The 17,614-nt window shown below is 51.2% G+C and overlaps 7 protein-coding genes across 7 annotated transcripts; 2 read left to right on the forward strand and 5 right to left on the reverse strand.

Moving 5' to 3' along the window:
* Positions 1 to 134: 134 nt before the first annotated feature.
* Aspvir_009041 (glycoside hydrolase family 35 protein) lies at positions 135 to 3,444 on the reverse strand (the record flags this gene model as incomplete). Its single annotated transcript, XM_043272193.1, has 6 exons — positions 135 to 930; positions 992 to 1,079; positions 1,131 to 1,202; positions 1,253 to 1,546; positions 1,597 to 2,593; positions 2,644 to 3,444. 6 exons carry the CDS (start codon positions 3,442 to 3,444, stop codon positions 135 to 137), a joined length of 3,048 nt encoding a protein of 1,015 aa, XP_043128128.1.
* A 1,152-nt stretch (positions 3,445 to 4,596) lies between these two features.
* On the reverse strand, positions 4,597 to 6,307 carry Aspvir_009042 (elongation of very long chain fatty acids protein; the record flags this gene model as incomplete). The annotated part of the gene is made up of 2 exons (XM_043272194.1): positions 4,597 to 5,454; positions 5,516 to 6,307. The coding sequence occupies 2 exons, from the start codon at positions 6,305 to 6,307 to the stop codon at positions 4,597 to 4,599; spliced, it is 1,650 nt and encodes a 549-aa protein (XP_043128129.1).
* A 1,841-nt stretch (positions 6,308 to 8,148) lies between these two features.
* Aspvir_009043 (uncharacterized protein) lies at positions 8,149 to 9,411 on the reverse strand (the record flags this gene model as incomplete). Its single annotated transcript, XM_043272195.1, has 2 exons — positions 8,149 to 9,240; positions 9,310 to 9,411. The coding sequence occupies 2 exons, from the start codon at positions 9,409 to 9,411 to the stop codon at positions 8,149 to 8,151; spliced, it is 1,194 nt and encodes a 397-aa protein (XP_043128130.1).
* Positions 9,412 to 10,593: 1,182 nt separating this feature from the next.
* Aspvir_009044 (uncharacterized protein) lies at positions 10,594 to 11,487 on the forward strand (the record flags this gene model as incomplete). The annotated part of the gene is made up of 1 exon (XM_043272196.1): positions 10,594 to 11,487. One exon carries the CDS (start codon positions 10,594 to 10,596, stop codon positions 11,485 to 11,487), a length of 894 nt encoding a protein of 297 aa, XP_043128131.1.
* A 275-nt stretch (positions 11,488 to 11,762) lies between these two features.
* Aspvir_009045 (pseudouridine synthase PUS7) lies at positions 11,763 to 14,008 on the reverse strand (the record flags this gene model as incomplete). Its single annotated transcript, XM_043272197.1, has 2 exons — positions 11,763 to 13,746; positions 13,800 to 14,008. 2 exons carry the CDS (start codon positions 14,006 to 14,008, stop codon positions 11,763 to 11,765), a joined length of 2,193 nt encoding a protein of 730 aa, XP_043128132.1.
* A 1,254-nt stretch (positions 14,009 to 15,262) lies between these two features.
* On the forward strand, positions 15,263 to 15,793 carry Aspvir_009046 (uncharacterized protein; the record flags this gene model as incomplete). The annotated part of the gene is made up of 1 exon (XM_043272198.1): positions 15,263 to 15,793. One exon carries the CDS (start codon positions 15,263 to 15,265, stop codon positions 15,791 to 15,793), a length of 531 nt encoding a protein of 176 aa, XP_043128133.1.
* Positions 15,794 to 16,351: 558 nt separating this feature from the next.
* On the reverse strand, positions 16,352 to 17,397 carry Aspvir_009047 (DUF2293 domain-containing protein; the record flags this gene model as incomplete). The annotated part of the gene is made up of 3 exons (XM_043272199.1): positions 16,352 to 16,849; positions 16,897 to 17,019; positions 17,128 to 17,397. 3 exons carry the CDS (start codon positions 17,395 to 17,397, stop codon positions 16,352 to 16,354), a joined length of 891 nt encoding a protein of 296 aa, XP_043128134.1.
* Positions 17,398 to 17,614: the final 217 nt, after the last annotated feature.

The following is a 17,614-nucleotide window of genomic DNA, read 5'->3' on the forward strand; positions in this document are numbered from 1 at the left end:
GACTTGGTTGGACATGACACGACCCAGGATACACTTTATTTCAATTATATGATTCTACGGCCAACAGCCTCAATCTGCATAGCATCAAACAATCGTCTGCTCTAGTCGTGATTTACTCTTCAATACTCAGCAAACTAGGCAAACTTCAACCGCTCCTCGGTCCAACCGGGCCTCAACCCTTTCCCAAATCCAGCGACACTGAGCGAGCTATCCGCCACGTAATTCACCTTCCAGCCCACCTGGATGCTAGCCCCCGCTTCCGTCTGCGCCCAGACCGCCAACCCGATCGTGTTATCGCCCTGGTAGTCGAGAATGCCCGGCGGAACAGGGAACACCACCTGGTTCCCGATGTAGGGATTGTACTGACCATACTGGTATCCATTGACGAACAGTTGCGCGCGGTACCCCTTGGCCGCAGTCGACGGCGTCGAGAGCACGAAGGAGATGGAGACGTCCAGACCCGCAGGGATATCGAGGGGGACGACGGTGCGGAAGAAGCGGACGGTTGCGCCCGTGAAGCTCAATGCCGAGGAGGTGGTTGAGGTCGAGTTCCCGGCTGTCCAGGCGCTATCGTCGAAGCCGGGGAGGTGCCAGCCCATGCGTTCTGCGAAGAGGCCGTCCTCGTTGAAGACGCCGCGGATGGGATCGAGGTTCGATTCCCCGCCTGCGGTGCCGGCGAGGCGCCAGCGGGTGAATTGCGGGGCGGGGGACGAGGAGCTGTTGGATAGGAGGCGGGCCTCGAGGATGCCGCGCGGGTTGAGGGCGCCGGTTGTTTCGTCGTGGCCTGTGTCGTCGTGGACGATCATGAGGACGTTCTCGGTGGGTTTGAGGATTGAGGCTGGGAAGGTGAGGGTTTTGTTTGCTTGGGAGGTTGTTGCGCTGCCGAGGTGGGAGTCGAGGAAGTGGCCGTTGAGCCAGGCGGACCAGCCGCTGCGAGAGGAGGTTTGTTAGTTTTGATGAGAGTGGAGAGGGGATGGGGTGGGTAACGTACAAGGCGCTTCCTCCTTGGATGTTGAGGTAGACTCCTGAAGCAGAGCTGTTGAAGTACCCGCGCCAGAGGCGGACGCCATTGTGGAAGCCTGTAGGGGGGTTAGACCAGTGATGGTATAGGGAGAGAGAGGTTGACATACCGTATTCGTCTGCGTATAGCACTGGAAGGGTTGCAGGTGGACTGGGGTTAGATGTAGTCATGTGGTTTGCCTCTGCGGAGCATTAGATTTCGTCGGGTCTGATCGATTGGAATCCGACTTACCAATCCAGGCTGAGCCTGAATCGTCGTACGATGGAAGCCGCTCCGGCAAGCTGTCGTTGGATCTCCAGGAGGTGAGAGCGGGTAACTTGATGGTTTGCGGCGCAGCGAGAGTCGCTTTGAGACTGCCGTATGAAGTCCGAGAGGACTTGACTTGTTTCCCGTTCCAGGTAACCTTCTCCACGCTGTGAGGCGCAAAGATTTCCAGTGTCGTTTTCTCAACAGAGTCTCCTCGGAGCGCCAATGTGGACTTGGACACGCTGGCGGAGCGAACAAGGTACGGACCCTGGACGAGGACTGTAACCATTAGTACGAGATGGCAGTTACTACGCATGAATTGAACTCACCGGTTTCAGACTCCTGCACGATAGGATCATCTGTCAATGCAGGAGCCCAGAAGCTGTAGGCAGCTGTCTTGTCGAGCAGAACCACGCGCACACCATTATCGAGCTGCAAGACGCTCAATCCCTTGGCCTGAGAAAAGTTCACGACGAGATAGTTCTCCTCGCGCTTGAATTTGACTCCCGAGCAGCCATCGCCATTTTGAACCTTTCCTGACTTGGCTCCCTTGACTGCAAACTCGCCGGATTCCCCCGTAGGAGCCCAGAGCACGAGGGTAGGCCTGTTTTCAAAAATGGCGTAGGTCAAGACCTCGGTAGTTGAATAAAGAAGAGTGTGTGAGCCGAACGTGAAGTCAGTAACGATGATCTTGGATTGATGACCATTCAGCTGGATGACACCCTCGTTCTTGGGGACAGTCAAGGCACCGACAGAAGTGTTGACATGGAGTTTGAACGTTTGATTGCCACCAACGGTGGTGTCATTGTGGAACGTGACGTAGAATCCGGCGTTGGTCTGCGGATTTCTCAACTCGAATGCACGGACGGCTGTGTTCGTGGTATATTGTGTTCCGTTTCCGATCGCCTCTGTCATTGTGAGGTCTTTTGCAGTACGGGTGAACAATGCCAGTAGCTTGGTCTCGTAGTACTTGGATCCAATCGAGCGGTCTTCGGAGATGGGAGCGGAGTAGTCGTAGCTGGTTGCCGTCACAGGAGCAGCAATTGCACCCCAGTTGGTTCCTCCGTACAGCATATACAAACTCATGGCAGTCACTCGCTGGCCAATGTTCCATCGGTAGAACAGGTTAGCAAACTCGGCGCCGGTGTCCTGAGGACATCCACCTTCAGGGCCGGCCCAGGGGTTGAAGGAACCGCCCTGGAACTCGGGCATGAATGACGGAAGAGTGGGCTGAACTTCTTGGAAGTAGTCGTAATAATCGACCACTTTGTAGGGAACATACTCCCCATTGGTGGAGGTACATTGGCTCACGTCGCATGTCCAGCACTTCAAATTGTCAGAAAAAATCAAATAAAGATGACCAGACCGTAACTCACCGACGGATAGGAATCCAAACCAGCCACGTCGACATTGCCTCCAGCATTGGACCAGTCCGATCCCCAGGATTTCGAGTTCATGTTGGGATCGTTGCTTGTCAATGGCACAGTGATGCCATTCTCACGAGCAGATGCTTCCAAGAGCTCCATGTAAGCAACCGCAGTCTTGTCCGGGTTGCGATCGCTCGGGTCTCCGATCCACTGCTGACCATACTCATTCTCAATCTGGTAGACCAACGCGTTATGGCCGTCCGTGACCTGGTACTTGCTAGTGATTTGCGACATGTTGGCAAAGTACGGCGTCCACGCGGCCGTATACCGTGGGTCATCATTCCGTAGCGAGCCATATTCGCCAGTCGTCAGCCACAGAGGGAAACCGCCCGCGCTGGCTTCAGCATTAACGTAGGGCCCGGGGCGCACAATCATATACATGCCGAGCTCCTTTGCAAGCTCAAAAATCGGCGTGATATCGTGAGCGCCGGTCGAGAAATCGACGGTATGGTTGTTGGGCGCATGATAGGCCCAGCTAGAGTAGAACGCAAACGCAGTGAAACCGGCAGCTTTCACCTTCTCGAGAATATCCCTCCACAACTCGGGAACAGGAATACGCCAGTAATGGAATTCGCCGGAAAAGACGAAGATCCTCTGCCCGTTGACGTGGAAGCTGTAGTGATCCCATTGGACTACCTTGCTCAAGCCATTATCGTGTAGAGGCCATTCCGTCTCTGACTGGTTCTGAGCAGCAGTCGAGAACCACAGATTTGAAAGAAGGAGAAGGAGAAGTTGGTAAATGTGCGCCATGACCGAACCTCAGCAACACGACGCTGCTGGACTGGTTCCAGGGACAAGTGCTGAAAAGTTCCAACGTCGACAAACGGGGATGGCAAGCACGGGGCTATTAGAGACTTTAAACCGCCTCATCGAATATTTGTGGTTCTCTCATTTCCAGGCCAATCCAACATCCACAAGTCTCCAGCCACAGACATTATTGATTAAAGAGCCACCCAATTGCCAGTTGAAATCCAGCCGAGGCGTCATAAAAAGCAGTAGCCATCCCGCCGGAGAATGTAAATGCTCAGCATGGTCCGGCGCGCTAGATTCTTGTCGAAAATAGGCGAGTAACGTTACCCCACAGCGTGACTCGTGAGCAGTCCGCCCTCGAGGAAGGACCACTAAATTGTTCACAATTTGGTATCGAGATCATAACCAGGATGGCCGATGTGGGGAATTGTAATCCAGACAGGAGACGATCAACATCATTTTGCCCGGAGTGTGGGGAACCCGCACAGATGGCTGGATGTGTATTTTTCCTCCACTTAACAGTCTTGACAGGGGGTTGTTTTGCCGTGGACGGACTGCTAAGTATTATAACGGGGGTATTTAGATTAAACTTGGGATATAGTACGGAGTCTTGAGCCATTATTTACCCTAGCATGTGATTAATCAGCTTAGTATCACGTGACTCCCAAAATTATAGACATTAGGCTATTCTATTCATAGTCCAGTGATAAGCCCAGACCCTAACACTCATACAATCTACCGTGTCACATGATGTTGATCTAACTACTCCGTACCTTAGTTACATCCAGGAGAGTGTGTAAATAAAGAAGGGGGATGTGTCCGTAGAAATTTTTTATCTTATTGCTAAATAAATCTATAATAAAGTGAACTAACCGTGTTCTTTTCAGCCAGATAGTCTCAAGCCCTCAACGCCCGGGTCAAAAATTCAAAGGAACATATGTACAGATCAAACTTATAAAAAGCAACAGACAGTGGCAGGAACGGATCCGACAGGATCTAGTGTTTCGTCGACTGAACGACGGGAATGTAGGAACCCTCAATCAACTCTCGATAGGGCGGGTCCCTGAGCATCATGGACCTCAAGTTGGAGGGTAGGGGAGAGATTCTCTCCTTTTTCGTTGGGATAGAAGATTGATAAATCAGAGAGCACAATTAAGCAGTCTTGTCCAATACCCCAAAAGGATTAGTGTCCTGGACGTCAGGAACGTCAGGGAACTTCTCCAATTCCTCCTTCGTCTGAGGTTTGGCACCCTTCTTGGGAGGAACAGTCGAGAAACCTTCCTCGGACTCCTCCTTGGTGCCACGCTTCTTTTGGTTGCCACCAGAGCGCGTCCGAATCGGTGACTTGTCAGTGATCTGCGACTGTGCCTTCTTGCCGTTGGTCTTTTGGGTCTGGGCCTTCTGAACTGCCTCATCTTCCGTGCTGATCTCCCCGTTCATCTCGACAGACTTCTGAATTTCACGGCTGACGCCCTTGAGAGCATCTAGACCAGCTTTTTCGGCAGCATGCATGTGAGTGGGATGGGGCTGGCTCGGTTCCTTGCGGTGCAGGTATGACCGGACGAAGAAGCGCACAAACAGATATGTCAGAGGCAGGAGGTACATAACGTTGAGCCAAATCGCGAAAGCCTGACCGGTTGTATCAATGCAGGTGGTCATGGGGCCAACGCGGGTGCGCTGAGCAGCCGAGCTGCTGGGGCCATCGGCATACGAGTAACCAACGTTCTCAGCAGCACCCTCTGCGCCAGCAGCACGCAATCCCAACTTCTTGAGCCAGGGGCCGAGTCCTACAGCCGAGGCAGTCGCAGCCGCAGCCTCGATAACGGACGTAGCAGAAGCCGCAGCAGCGCTTGCTGTCGAAAGCTTGCCGGGAAGGGTGTAACTGACGAAGAGATACGAAGCGGCCCAGCTGGTTCCAACGACGAACTGTGTGATCTGCATGGTGGTCAAAGAACGCTTGATAACACCGGGGACTCGAATATGAAGTGCGGTCAGAGTGTAGTAAGTGTACTGGAGAGGATGGTCAGCCAATGTATCCAACTAATACAGACGATTTGAAGCGATTGCGTACCATCATAGCATGGATACCAGAGTTGACCAGGGTGAAGATAAGGATGGGAGGAGCCATGTAGCGGATACCCGCCCACATGCACATCATCGCACCAGCATGGTGGTAGGTCTGTAAAGTCGAGCTCTTCTTGCCCTTCGCAAGGATGATAGCAGTGTCCAACACCTCATAGAACTTGGATAGATAGAAGATCCAGCCCAGGTAGGCCAATCCTTGGTTCCACATACGACCAATGTCCGTCGGGTCCGGGACACCACCCGCAGCCAACTTGTATTCGGGGTTCGGCAGTTTCCACTGATCGGTGACGGAGTCGTAGATGGCAGCATTGCCGTAGCCACGGGGGCCATTGATCTTGCAAAGAGAATCAAGCACACCTACGACACCGTGCGGGTCCTCGCGGTGAGGCCACGAGTTGCGGAAAGCCTGGAACATGCCGACAAACGTCCATGCGGAATAGATGGCCAGGAAGACATTGTGAAGGATGACGAAGAGCTTGAAGGGCCGCGTGTGGCTGAAACCCCAGGGCTTGTACCCACGACTCTTGTTGATGCGGTTGATGATAATAACGGTGACTGCGTAGACGCTGGCAATGGTAATCGGCACGCGAACGTCAAGGAGCTGTTTGTACAACTCAGGGGGGATGTTGAACGGCTGGTTCCATGTCGGCTCAGAGATCAGAGGAGCAGGAAGAGGCTCAGGGAGCTCGTGAGGAGGGAATTTGAAGAGCGTGGCGGGCGGGAAACCTAGGCGCACGACAGAAGGGCCTGCCTCGGTGTCGACGTTGAAGTCGATCATGATCGAATACCTCGTGAGGGCGATTTCACAGGTGAAGCAACAATTGACGAGAGGAGACTGGACCTTCGAGATAACAAGTCTGTGGCCCTTTTTATTGAGAGGAAGATAAGACGAAGAAATAAGGAAAGGGTGGGAAAGAGCCGGACCAAAAAAAAAAAAAAAGAGTTCAACGTCGCAAAAGTACCTCCCAAAGCAGAAAAGAGTAATGAAGTAATTCCACCCCGAGGTTCGATCGAATCGCGCAGAGGTAGATGCGGATAAATAAATCCTTTGAGATGTGAACTATCAAGTCAAAAGCAAGTATCAAGTGAGTCTCTAGACTCTCTACAAATCAAGAGAGTCTAATGGGGTCAATGGGTGAAAATTATCGAAATGTCATTACTATCTCCAAAAGTGGAGCCGTGATGCATTTGTTGGGAATTTGGCTGCTCTGGGCGTCGATGAAACCTCGGCCCAACACAATTGATGATGGCAGCAGTCGACTTTTTCTAGCAAGCTTGTGAAGCAGATGTTCTTCTAGATACAACATGAACAAACGGACCTCACGGATAGTTATATAGAAGCGCATTGGTCAAACCATGATGATGATGCTATAGCTTATTGCTCAGACCCGGGCAGAGTGTAACTCTGGTAGGTAGACCGTAGAGGTAGTACCTGCGGATGGTTTCTTGCCACTGCCGTCATCCTCACGCGATCTGCTGAACAATGATGCAAGGCATGAAGACTCGGTGATCTCTCGACGAGCATATTCTGGGAATGATTCTACACCTTCTATATTAGAAACAATAAAGTACATCTACTTAGATGAAAAAGCTACACAAGTACAACCCTTGTACCTCCACCCCTGTTGACCTCATAGACTGTAGGTAGTATGACCGCAACCATTTTTTAATGATCCGCGTCGCAAAAATGATGCGCAATGCCATACCAAGTAACCAATCAGAAATTTTGGTTTGGCGTTTTGGCGTCCCGCATTAGTCAGCAATCGGGCCGTGAATACCCCGGATTTGGCATGGCGTTATCGGAAGGCCTTAAGGCCTTAAACCCCAAGGCGACCAGGGCCTAGGCATCAAGGCAACATCAAGGTGTCATGTCATAGCGCGCCTGGGACATCTTCACATGAAGCATTAATTTAAGGATTCACCCCAACAAAGGGGAAATGACCCGTAGTTATATACTTTTAGAGATATAGAACGGACCGAGGCATGGGGGATCATTGATTCAACGCTTCTACCCCTGAACAAAACTGGGCTCACTGCATGACTGCACTAATGCAACCAACACAAAGGTGCAGATAGGGAACACCTATCAAACGCCATGCCGCTTGACCGGTTCTAAAGGCTTGAAAATCTCCAGCTCACCTTTAATGCGTTTAAATACCACTTTTCTAAGATGGTGGAACGCATAGCACGGGTCTGATTCTGATGGTTCCATTTACTATCTAGTGTTCAAAATTGCCTCTCCCTGAACCACAGTACGGCAAGGCAGACCTTGTGAGTTCTCACGACGGGTAACAAGCCACATCCGCCACAGCCGTCTTGGTCAATGGCCTTTATCCGTAGAATAGCCAGTTAGCCGGAAGACAGCCCTAGGCTATCCTATTCATGTCAATTGGCTGAGTAGTACTGGGAGTAAATACAGTCTTTCCCCTTTCTTTGCAAGCCCTACCACCGCGCATTGCAAGGCTGTCCCAAACTTAGGGTTGGACCAGTTGGTGGGTGCATGTCCAAAAATACAAATGTACTTGATCTATTGTACAGTAAAGCGAACGTGATGGACAAGTCCAATATGGATAACGCAGTAAATACAATGGAATTGCAATCAGTTGACCGAACCTCCGCTCAGACGGGTTTAGTACTCAGCGGAAGCGGCGGAGGCGCAGGTGATGATGGAGAAGGGGCATTGACAGGTGTTGATCGCATCGCTGCTTTCTTGGGAGGTGGCGGAGGTGGTGGCGCCTTTCGCCGGTTCAATGCGTCTATTTCTACTGAGTCGGATGAAGGCTGGCTTCGATTAGGGTGCGGGGATGTAGGAGGCGGCCGGAATTGCTTGGATGAGATGGATGTGTTTGCCGACCTTTTCTCATCGACAAAGTTATTGAAGCGCTGTGTGATCTTATATTTGTCATTCAAGTCCTGGACTCGTTCTTTGCCCGCTTGAAGCTTATCATTATGCCGCTCGCGCAAGTTGTTCACTGTAGATGTTGCCGATGACTCGGGCTGTGTTGTGCTTCCCCGAACCGGTGGGGAGGGGACTTGCGACGGAGATTGAGATGAGCTTGTCCTCATTTGCGAGAAGCGAGCTTGGAGCTCATCAACCGAGGCTTGACCGGCTACTCCACCGGTTGTGTTGCTGGGGCTGCTCCTATCATGTCCAATGCCAAGTGCAGGAACTGACACACCAGCATTGGACAGACGGGCGACAGCACCTCGGTTTAAAAGCCCCTCAGAAGCCGGTTCTGATGGGGAATATGCCGGGGGAGGGGTTGCTGGGTGCGACTGTGGAGTAGAGTTCATGCGAGGAGGAATCCGAGGCGGTACGCTCGGCACTGGCCTAGAACTTGCAGAGGACACGGAACTTGCCGGTGAATGCATTCTTCGGGCTGGAGGTGGTGGGAGATAATCGGTGTTTAAACCTGTTGTATTCGCTCGGTAGGGTAGCGGTGGACCAGCTGGTCTTTGGGGTTCGGCTTCCTCAGCTCGATTCTGCTCCTGCTGCCGGGCTTGAGCGTGCTGGGTCTGTTCCTGAGACAGAGGTGCCCCTAGTCCCCTGCGATCCGGCGTCGTCTGATTCGGGACTGCACCAGCTCCATGGGCCGCATTGTGTTTCGGTGGTGGTCCGAAAGCGGATGGGTCCTTGAGTGATGACAGGGGTCGGGAGACGTGCTGCTCCTGCTCGCTGTCCCTATCCTTTCCCTTTCCCATCCATCCTGCCTATACCGCAAAGTAGCGTCAGCAAATGCCAAATACTGGATTTGCATAAAATATTGGGAAAATACGAACCACTTGATTGATGCCTTTGAAGTCTCCCCGCCAGCTTTCTTTTCCTCCAGACTTGCCCTTAGGGTGCCAGCCTTCTTTCAGAGTCTCTCTCAAGCCACTCATCGTGAGCTCAAACGTATCCCGATATATAAAGATAATGGAATGAATGAGCACCTCTGTGTTATGTTGCCGATCCAACTAGGATCGGTGACGCAGCATCTGGCGTCGTCCCCGCCCCGCATTCTCAGGTATCTCCAATCTCCGCCGCACACGTGACTTATTCTCTACTCTTCGTCGTGATCCATGATCTTTCTCGTTTCCTTCGTGATCATGTTCAGTTATACGAGGCAAAGCTTCATCTCATTGGCAAGGCCAAATGGAAAACAATGTTGGTGTTTGAGCTGACATTAGAGTTCAAACCCTTGCGTAACAGTGACAATGAGTCAATGACTGAGTGACTTTGTCCTACAGTTGAAGCATTTTTGGCCCCCAACGACTCACCTTTCTCGTCTTAAACTGCCTAAGCTAACCCGCCGATCAAACAGTAGACAACTCAGGTCGCTATGTCTTCGTGTTTGCTGATCTAGCCCACGTAATGCGACCGCGAAGTCTGTCTTCATTTTGAACAAGAATACTGCCTACTCAACTGAGCGAGGCGCCTATACAACCGCCCCGGACATCATGCTGGCATCATGCCACGCGTCAGGGTTAATGGATATCAGGACCTCTGGAGCAGTCAATCAGCGATGAGTTTAGTCCCATCGTGTTACGAATACATGGTGTGCAGCGGCTCGTGTTCAGAGGCGGCGGCTGCCTCACTTTCCGCTGATTGGCCGCTGATCGCTGCCCTTTCATTGACCGAGACTCCGGGTCTATACTTGGTAACCGCTTGAAGCTGCTGCGCCATGTCAGCGCTCCCTTTGACGACCTTCTCTTTTCCCTTTTCTGTTGTCGGTCTCGTAAAGAATGATCTACTTCTCCTTGCTCTGCCCCTCTTCGTCAGCTTGTCGTTCAAAATTGTCACCTGGAGGCAAGAATACGGGAGAGATTCCAAGTGCATGCTTATTCAACTGCTTACATCCTTTTGAGCTTCTAGCAATAAGCAACTTTGGCGGTTGGGCATGTTTTGAATGTGAGGGCTTCCTGCTTCTAGTCTGCACTGTGGTACGAGTCTGGCGAGTCTGGCGAGTCTGGAGGAGGTTGCATCGTCTCAATAACTGATTAGCGACGCTGAATCATCCGAGGGAGTGCTTGTCTTAGATTCTATCCCGAAATCGTGAGACAAACACAGATTGGTATAACAGAATGAATGATCGTGAAAGGCCGAATTCATTGGACAGCGCCAATGGGCACAATATACAGCCGCTATCTGGACAGGAGCAGCCATCGCCATGGTACGGCGAGTCAGTCTCTACATCTTCACAGACATCTCTGTTCGGGTCGGAGTTGACGGGTATCATCGCGCAAACAATCGACGGGATATATGAACCGACATCGCTCACATCATCAATCACAAACGTACCCGTGACGGCGACCACCGCAATCTCATCAACCTCATCATCAACGGGGACTCCTTCCCAAACGGGAGATAGCAGCTCGGGAAGCAGCAACACGAAGACAATCGCTATAGCTGTTCCAGTATCTGTAGTTGGCGCTGCTTTGCTCCTCGGCGCGTTATTCCTTCTTTTGAGACGCCGCCGTCGGAAAACTCGACAAGAGAATCCATCGAACCGCCAAGTTGATAAGGCTCAGGCAACTCGAACAAACCTGCTACCACACAATGGTATTCCGTGGAACGTCGGACACGCAAGATCCCACGAAGTCCTCTTCGATGGCCCCTATCCCTCTCACGCCGCCTCAAATGACCACATTCCACCAACCGAGCCATACAACCATCAAATAAACACGACGCCCCGATCCCAACCACCTACATTGTCCGTTCCTACTCCTCCAGTTGGAGTCACAGAGCATAGACGATCAGAAGGTGGATTTGGGTTGCTGGAAACCAGCCCAGTCACAGCTGGATTACAAGCCGGAAGCGAAGATCGTCCCCGCTCGCCGTTTGACCATCCGTTGGATGATGCCATGTCCGAGGTGTCGGGTCTGAGTGATAGGCGGGGAGTCACGCATAGTCGTGATCTAGATGATATTTCATCCGTATCTTCCATCGGTGACCACGAACCCGCGACGCGCAGATAATGCTGCCAAACGTAATGGGTTATGCCTGGGTTCATTGGACGATTTTAATAATGCGCGAGTTCTTGACCGTCTGCGACGATCTTTTGAAGTTTGGCTGGGCGTTGCCCTAATTCTTTGTTGAATGATGCTATCTGGCGATACTTGGCGGTACCTACAAATTGAGTGAAAGAATGGGGTTTGAAATGAGAAATTGTCGTATCATATCTTTTTTATGCCTTCATGTGGTATCTAAAATTTTGTCTAAGGATCCTATATACACATTCGGACAAGACGACTTATCTTCCACCTCCAAAATCCGGCTTGTAAGCCACCACCTTGCCCTTCATTAACTCTCTCAGCGCCATTGTGGCATACTGGCTCGACCCGAGCTGGAACTTGAGGATCACGGCAATCTTGTCAGCGGAATCAGCATTAGACTCAGTAGCCGCTTCCTTGCCGTTGAGCTTGTCCAGATCCGTCTGCACGAACTGCTCGTCGTCCTGAGAGTACAGTTTCACATCCACTGAGTAGTCTGCACCCATCCGGCTAAGGACCTTGCGGTAGCCGCCGCTAAGACTGATATCTTTCCACTTGCGGCGCATGTCGAAGGGATCGAGACCACCGCCTTGCTCGCTGCCCATGAAGCGCTTGTAGAAGTTGGTCATCTCGTTGGCGGGGTAGACCACGTCGAATCCAGGGAGCGGCAGGACGACGTCGAAAATGGAGTACCTGCCGCTGGCGGCTTCCTCGGCGGTTAGGGCGCGGGCGCGCTCGAACATGTCTTCGGCCGAGTAGGCGCTGTCGTGTGCCGCGGGCTTGACGACAACCTCGCCGTCGGTGTCGACCTCGGCTTCAGGGCCGGTTGCTTCGACCTTTTCGCGGTGCTCGTGGATAAGGACGAGGTCGCCTTCTACTACTTTGTCGCCATAAAGCCGCCAGCGCTCGCCGACGGCGAAGTTCCAGACCAGCGACTGGTAAGCGTGCACGTACATCAGACGTAGGTTTCGAGGAATGGTTTGCAAAGCTCCGAGATAATCGTTCTGGGAGCGGCCCAGGTGGCGGATCAGGTTGTTTTCCGCTGAGAATTTCCGGGGTAGTTTCTCCACGGCCTCGGTGACTTTGCCGGTAGTCTGGAAGATGTGGATTGCTTCCGCGCGAGCCTTGTCGTCTGAGCTGATCATGGAGGTCGAGTTGCCTTCCTGTGCTGCGGCAAGGATATGAGGACTGTAATGCAAGATTGCATCACAGGCGCCCTTGAAGTCACCCTGTAGCATCTTCACACCGACCATATCCGTGCGAGTCGCAAAGGTTCCGAAGCGTTGCAGTCCGTAATAATTGAAGTAGCCGCGCTCACGGAGGTTTCGCAATGCAGTTCCCGCAAACTCCCTGGCCTTCGCGACAGCACCTTCGCGATCTTGAAGGTCCGCGCCAGGAATAGCGCATTCGCGCAGAGTGATGACGAATTCATTACCCTTCAGATCACCCAGCTCAAGGCCGTGGCGGCAATACTCATAGTCTCCCACGGCCGAGTTGCGAAGAGCAGGATTGAGCTTTGCGAGCCGGTCGGCAAAGACCCGGCTTACACATGCTCGCTGCACGGTCACACCACGTCGGTCCTTAGTACCAGCAAACTGGAAGCTCCTCGGAGCCATTTTCATTGAACGCGCCAGGAAAGATATAACTTCCATGGTATCCTTGTTCTCCTTGTATATCGTAAAATGCAGATAGGAGCCTCCCAGCTCCTCGAAGTTGAGCCGGCCTCGTTCGCGCCCTGAACCACGTCCACCTTGGGTGTTGCGCTTGTTCCGGTTGGGAGCGGCCGAGATATTCATCATGCCTTCGCTATCAGTCTGCGATTCGAGTTGCGAATTGAAAATGCGACGGATTGCCTGGTGAATCTTGATGCGCAGGTCGCGATCCGTGACAACAACCGTGTTCACTCGACCCAACTCGTTCGGTCTCGCTCTGGGGTTAGACAGGGCGCGGGTATGTAGAGCCAAAATTCGTTCGGTAGCCTCGGTGCCAAAGAATGACTCCAATAATGCCTTGTCTTCCTCTGAGAGTTGGAACTCGGCAGCGGGGGGCTCCTCTTTAGCGGCTGGCGCATCTTTCTCTCCTGCGGCGGCTGACTTTGCAGTATTATCCGCTGCAGGAGCCTCCGACTTGGTCTCGGCATTGTTGTTCTTGTTTTCTTCTGCAGACGAAGTGGGAGGATTCAAATTCCGGAGATGCAAAACTTCACCGGACGGAAGAATCTCATTGACGAGGAAATCGGTGTATCTGAGACAAAAGAGGGTTAACTTGATTTGCAGTATCTCAGATTTCAGTTGTACCTCTTTTTCAGAACTCCAGAAAAGCCCACGTTGTCCGCACTGACAAATTCGGTGATTCCGACCTCAGCTTCCTTCAATGCTTGAGCATCCCCGTCGGAGATCTCCAGAGCCGGCACGGTGGAAGGAGGCAGCAGAGCATCGTCCGAGACGGGAGTATCGTCAGTCTTGAGACGCTTGCGCGGCGACTCGACAATATCTGCGCCCTCCATTGTTGAGATACGAGTATCGCTGCACGAAGATACTAGATCTAGAGCTGCAGTTTGTTGTCGGAGAACTGCTTCAATCTCCGCAATAGCCTTTGCCGAAAGCGGCATAGACCACCAGGGCTAGCCCTATTACCTATTTGGGAGATTCTGATAGCAACCATAGACGGTATCTCGATGTATACTTATTCTTTTACAGAGTATGCAGTGTCTACTCTAGCTCAAGCCATTATTTGTTTCTGAAAAGGATAGTATCACTTCCTATTGTAACAGTCAAATCGTTAGCACAATGAAGATTGTTCGATCATCTATATGATGTGTTGTAGCCTTCCGATCAGACACATAGTAAATTCTCTGTCAAACCTTCTAGAGGCTATTCTGACTATCATTCAAGTAGAGAACTGAACCCATTCAAGGCAGCGGTTAGAGCAGGGACGTAGGGAAGATATTATTTCAGGTGTCCAGGCCAAGTCAAAGAAATACAATAGACAAAGACCAACATCCGACAAGCCGAGGACAAAGGCCCTCTGAGGCTCTAGGATTCGGGTCTCACAGTTTGACCCAAGTACGAAACATTATAAGACTTAAGAGACCAGGACGAACAAAGGAGAATATGTTCGATAACTGTGGTGACTAACCTACTGAAAGCACAATAGACGTTTCATGATATCAAGACCCTGGACCCCATACGAAGACATCGAGTGTTGCTTTCTATTATATGTCTTACGACAAGGGCTTCTTCAAGTTATAAAGACACTCGGGAAGTATCCTTTGTCGAGAATGAGACTCTTGCTAGTGGACAAGGAAATTCAGATCAACAATTCCATGGAATCGATTCCTCGTCTCTCGTAACGGTATCATATGCTAAAGGTAATGAAGTGTTGTCTTTGTGGCATGATTTGCATGACAATGGTTCTTTTAGGATAGAGACATATTGGAAAGAATCTCTTTGTTGGCGATGAGACCCTCGAGGCCTAAGAAGGGAATCCAAGGCAGAAATATCATGGAATTGAGACACTTTGCCTTACACTCTGCTCAAGGCGCAATGCTGATAACTCCAGGTATAAAACTGTTCACCTTCTCACCAGTCGAATGGTCATTCAACCATCGAACTCCTCTATTCTCTCCATTTTCCCTCCGTTGCCTCGATTTCCCAAAAGTTTGAACCAACTCACCAAGTGTGCGCAAATCTCCCGAAATCAACCCTTTTTCAAGCCGTTGAGTACCATATCCAAAGCCAATTTTACAGAATCTAACAGCATGGGTATCCCACAGTGGACCGAGCAGGACGAGCGCCAGGCGCGCATGCAAGATGCCGGTCTTTACATCGACTGGCCGAACCCATACAACCTCGAACCGGGCCTCTATATCATCGTCCAGATGGAGTATACCACCCAGCCCGGTGAAATGATGGATGTCATTGACGATGCATACAGCACCGTCACAGCCCGTCTCGAATCGCGACAGTTCCGCAACCCGAGGCACCCCATTCCAGGGCGCAAGAGCCTGTTCATCCACTATGAGCTGATCAACCAGAATGACGGGACCACGAACCCCTTCCCGACGGACGTAGACCTCTTCGAAGAGGTTCGGAGTCACCTCATGCTAATGTTTGACCAGCTTGAGTTCGGGGGAACGTTCGATCTGCCGTACAAACTTGGTCCGGTGCGTGTGTTCTGGTGTGACATGGTCGAGCGGGCGCATGAGCTTCCCACTGTCACTGTTGAAGTGTACGAGGAGACAGACTCTGACTCGCAGGAGGAAGGGCAACGTCAAGATAAGCTGCCTTAAACTGCTCAGCAATGATCCCTCTTGGCTTTGCGTCTTTAACTGAATGCTGAATTGGTGGACTGGGCTGACTGAGACAGAATAGATATCAGAGCGACATAGCGAACCACAACTTGGCGTATACTGTTTGGAGTCGGGATTGTTTGGGGTTATCGCAGTGGAAAGGTATGTCTTTTGGCTTTGGTTTGCAATTTTGGGGTCGCGTGCGGCGCTGGTCGAATGTATCTTTTCATCACAGTAATACAGATGGATATACTTCATTCTTGTTCACAGTTCCCTATGGCAAGGAAATGCAATTCATTGTAATGGGCTGCAATGACAACAACCTTAACCATTAGCATTAAAAACATTGACTGTGATGACGGTGAATCGTCACACCCTGTTCCGTCTATGCGTATTCTATATCGTACTCTATGCATGTTCGGATACATAAGATCGTTCATTTCTCATATCATCATGAGGGTAAAATCGCGCGTCGCCGGTCGAGGAAGCCCTCTATCAAGTTTCATATCGTACGGTCGTTATGAACAGGTGAAATAAATCATCGCACTCGACAGGCTGTCAATCAATGCAGATCACGTCGTCAGCAGGTCTTGTCGGTTTTTGACCATCAGCATGACTGCGAAGGGGCAAAGAATCTGTAGACTGAGCGTTTCCTCCCTCCCACGCAGTTTTGACGGCTTGCACCATATCCCAAACCGCTTTTCTAGCTTCATGCCGTGCTTTTCCCGTGTCGAGAAGGGATTCGTAAGGTGTATGTGTGTGCCTGATGTGTGCTTCCACAGCCAAATTGGCCTTTTGTTCGTCTGTTTTCCTTGTCGTTCTTCCTACTCGTCCAGAGCGCTTCAGGAAAGCGTGATCAACAATAGTATCCAGGGACTCAGCAGGCATGAGTGGGAACTTGTTGCGCAGGATTTGCCGAGCTCGCGACAGGTCCTTTTCGTCTCGTGTTTTGACAGCAAGAGCACGCGAATCGGCAGTCACGGCAGCAGATTTGAGAACAGTGGCGTACACATCTTTGGGTACGCGGAGTCCAATATTTCGTTTTCCAGTATTGTTCTGCAGTCCGTTAGATGATGGAAGTCGAAGGCGCGGGCAATCCTTACATAGACGACATAGACTATCCGGCGCGACTCTTTGGTCTGAGTCCGACAGTGCCGCGTAATATAAACATCGCCCTTTGGCACGAAAACATAGTTCTCCCGCAAGGGCTCCCTATCTAAGCAATTCTGTTGGGACGAAGCGTCAGCTGAACTAGAGCCGTAAGCTAAGCTAGGAACCTGCCGTCGGATCTGTAGCGACACAACGATGTGATAAGAAGAAAACCACAATCATACCTCTTCAAAAGGATCCGTCGAAGGAGGAAGTCTAACAAATTTTGAATATTTTAAGGACTGTTGACTACCATGATTTCTTGCGGGGTTGGTATCAAGGTTGCTCGTCGTACCGAAAAGTCCGCCCTTGCGGGCTTTCGAAGAGGTTTTCCTTCGGACTTCGGCTAAAATAGATTGAGGTGATCTAGGTGAAGCGAATCCAGTCTTGACGCAAGACTTTCGACGCCGAGCATGTTTCCGTGGCCCTTTTCTGCGGCCTGATGGAAGCGACATTTCGGGTCCACTGGCAATGTGGAAATTGAAGAGACTGAAAAGATAATAGGCTTAAATAGGTGGTTTTCAAAAACGTTTTCAAGATCCGCACAGTATCTGACTCATGGCACGATTCGTTCATCGACCAGCTTTTATGCATTCGAAGCGAGCGGTGGCTTGTCAACAAAGAAAAGACAACGGGAAGGCCTTGAGCCTATACTTGGAATCAAGTACTCAG

The sequence above is a fragment of the Aspergillus viridinutans genome, assembly GCF_018404265.1.
Source record: "Aspergillus viridinutans IFM 47045 DNA, scaffold_7, whole genome shotgun sequence".
NCBI classification, from domain to species: Eukaryota; Fungi; Ascomycota; class Eurotiomycetes; order Eurotiales; family Aspergillaceae; genus Aspergillus; species Aspergillus viridinutans.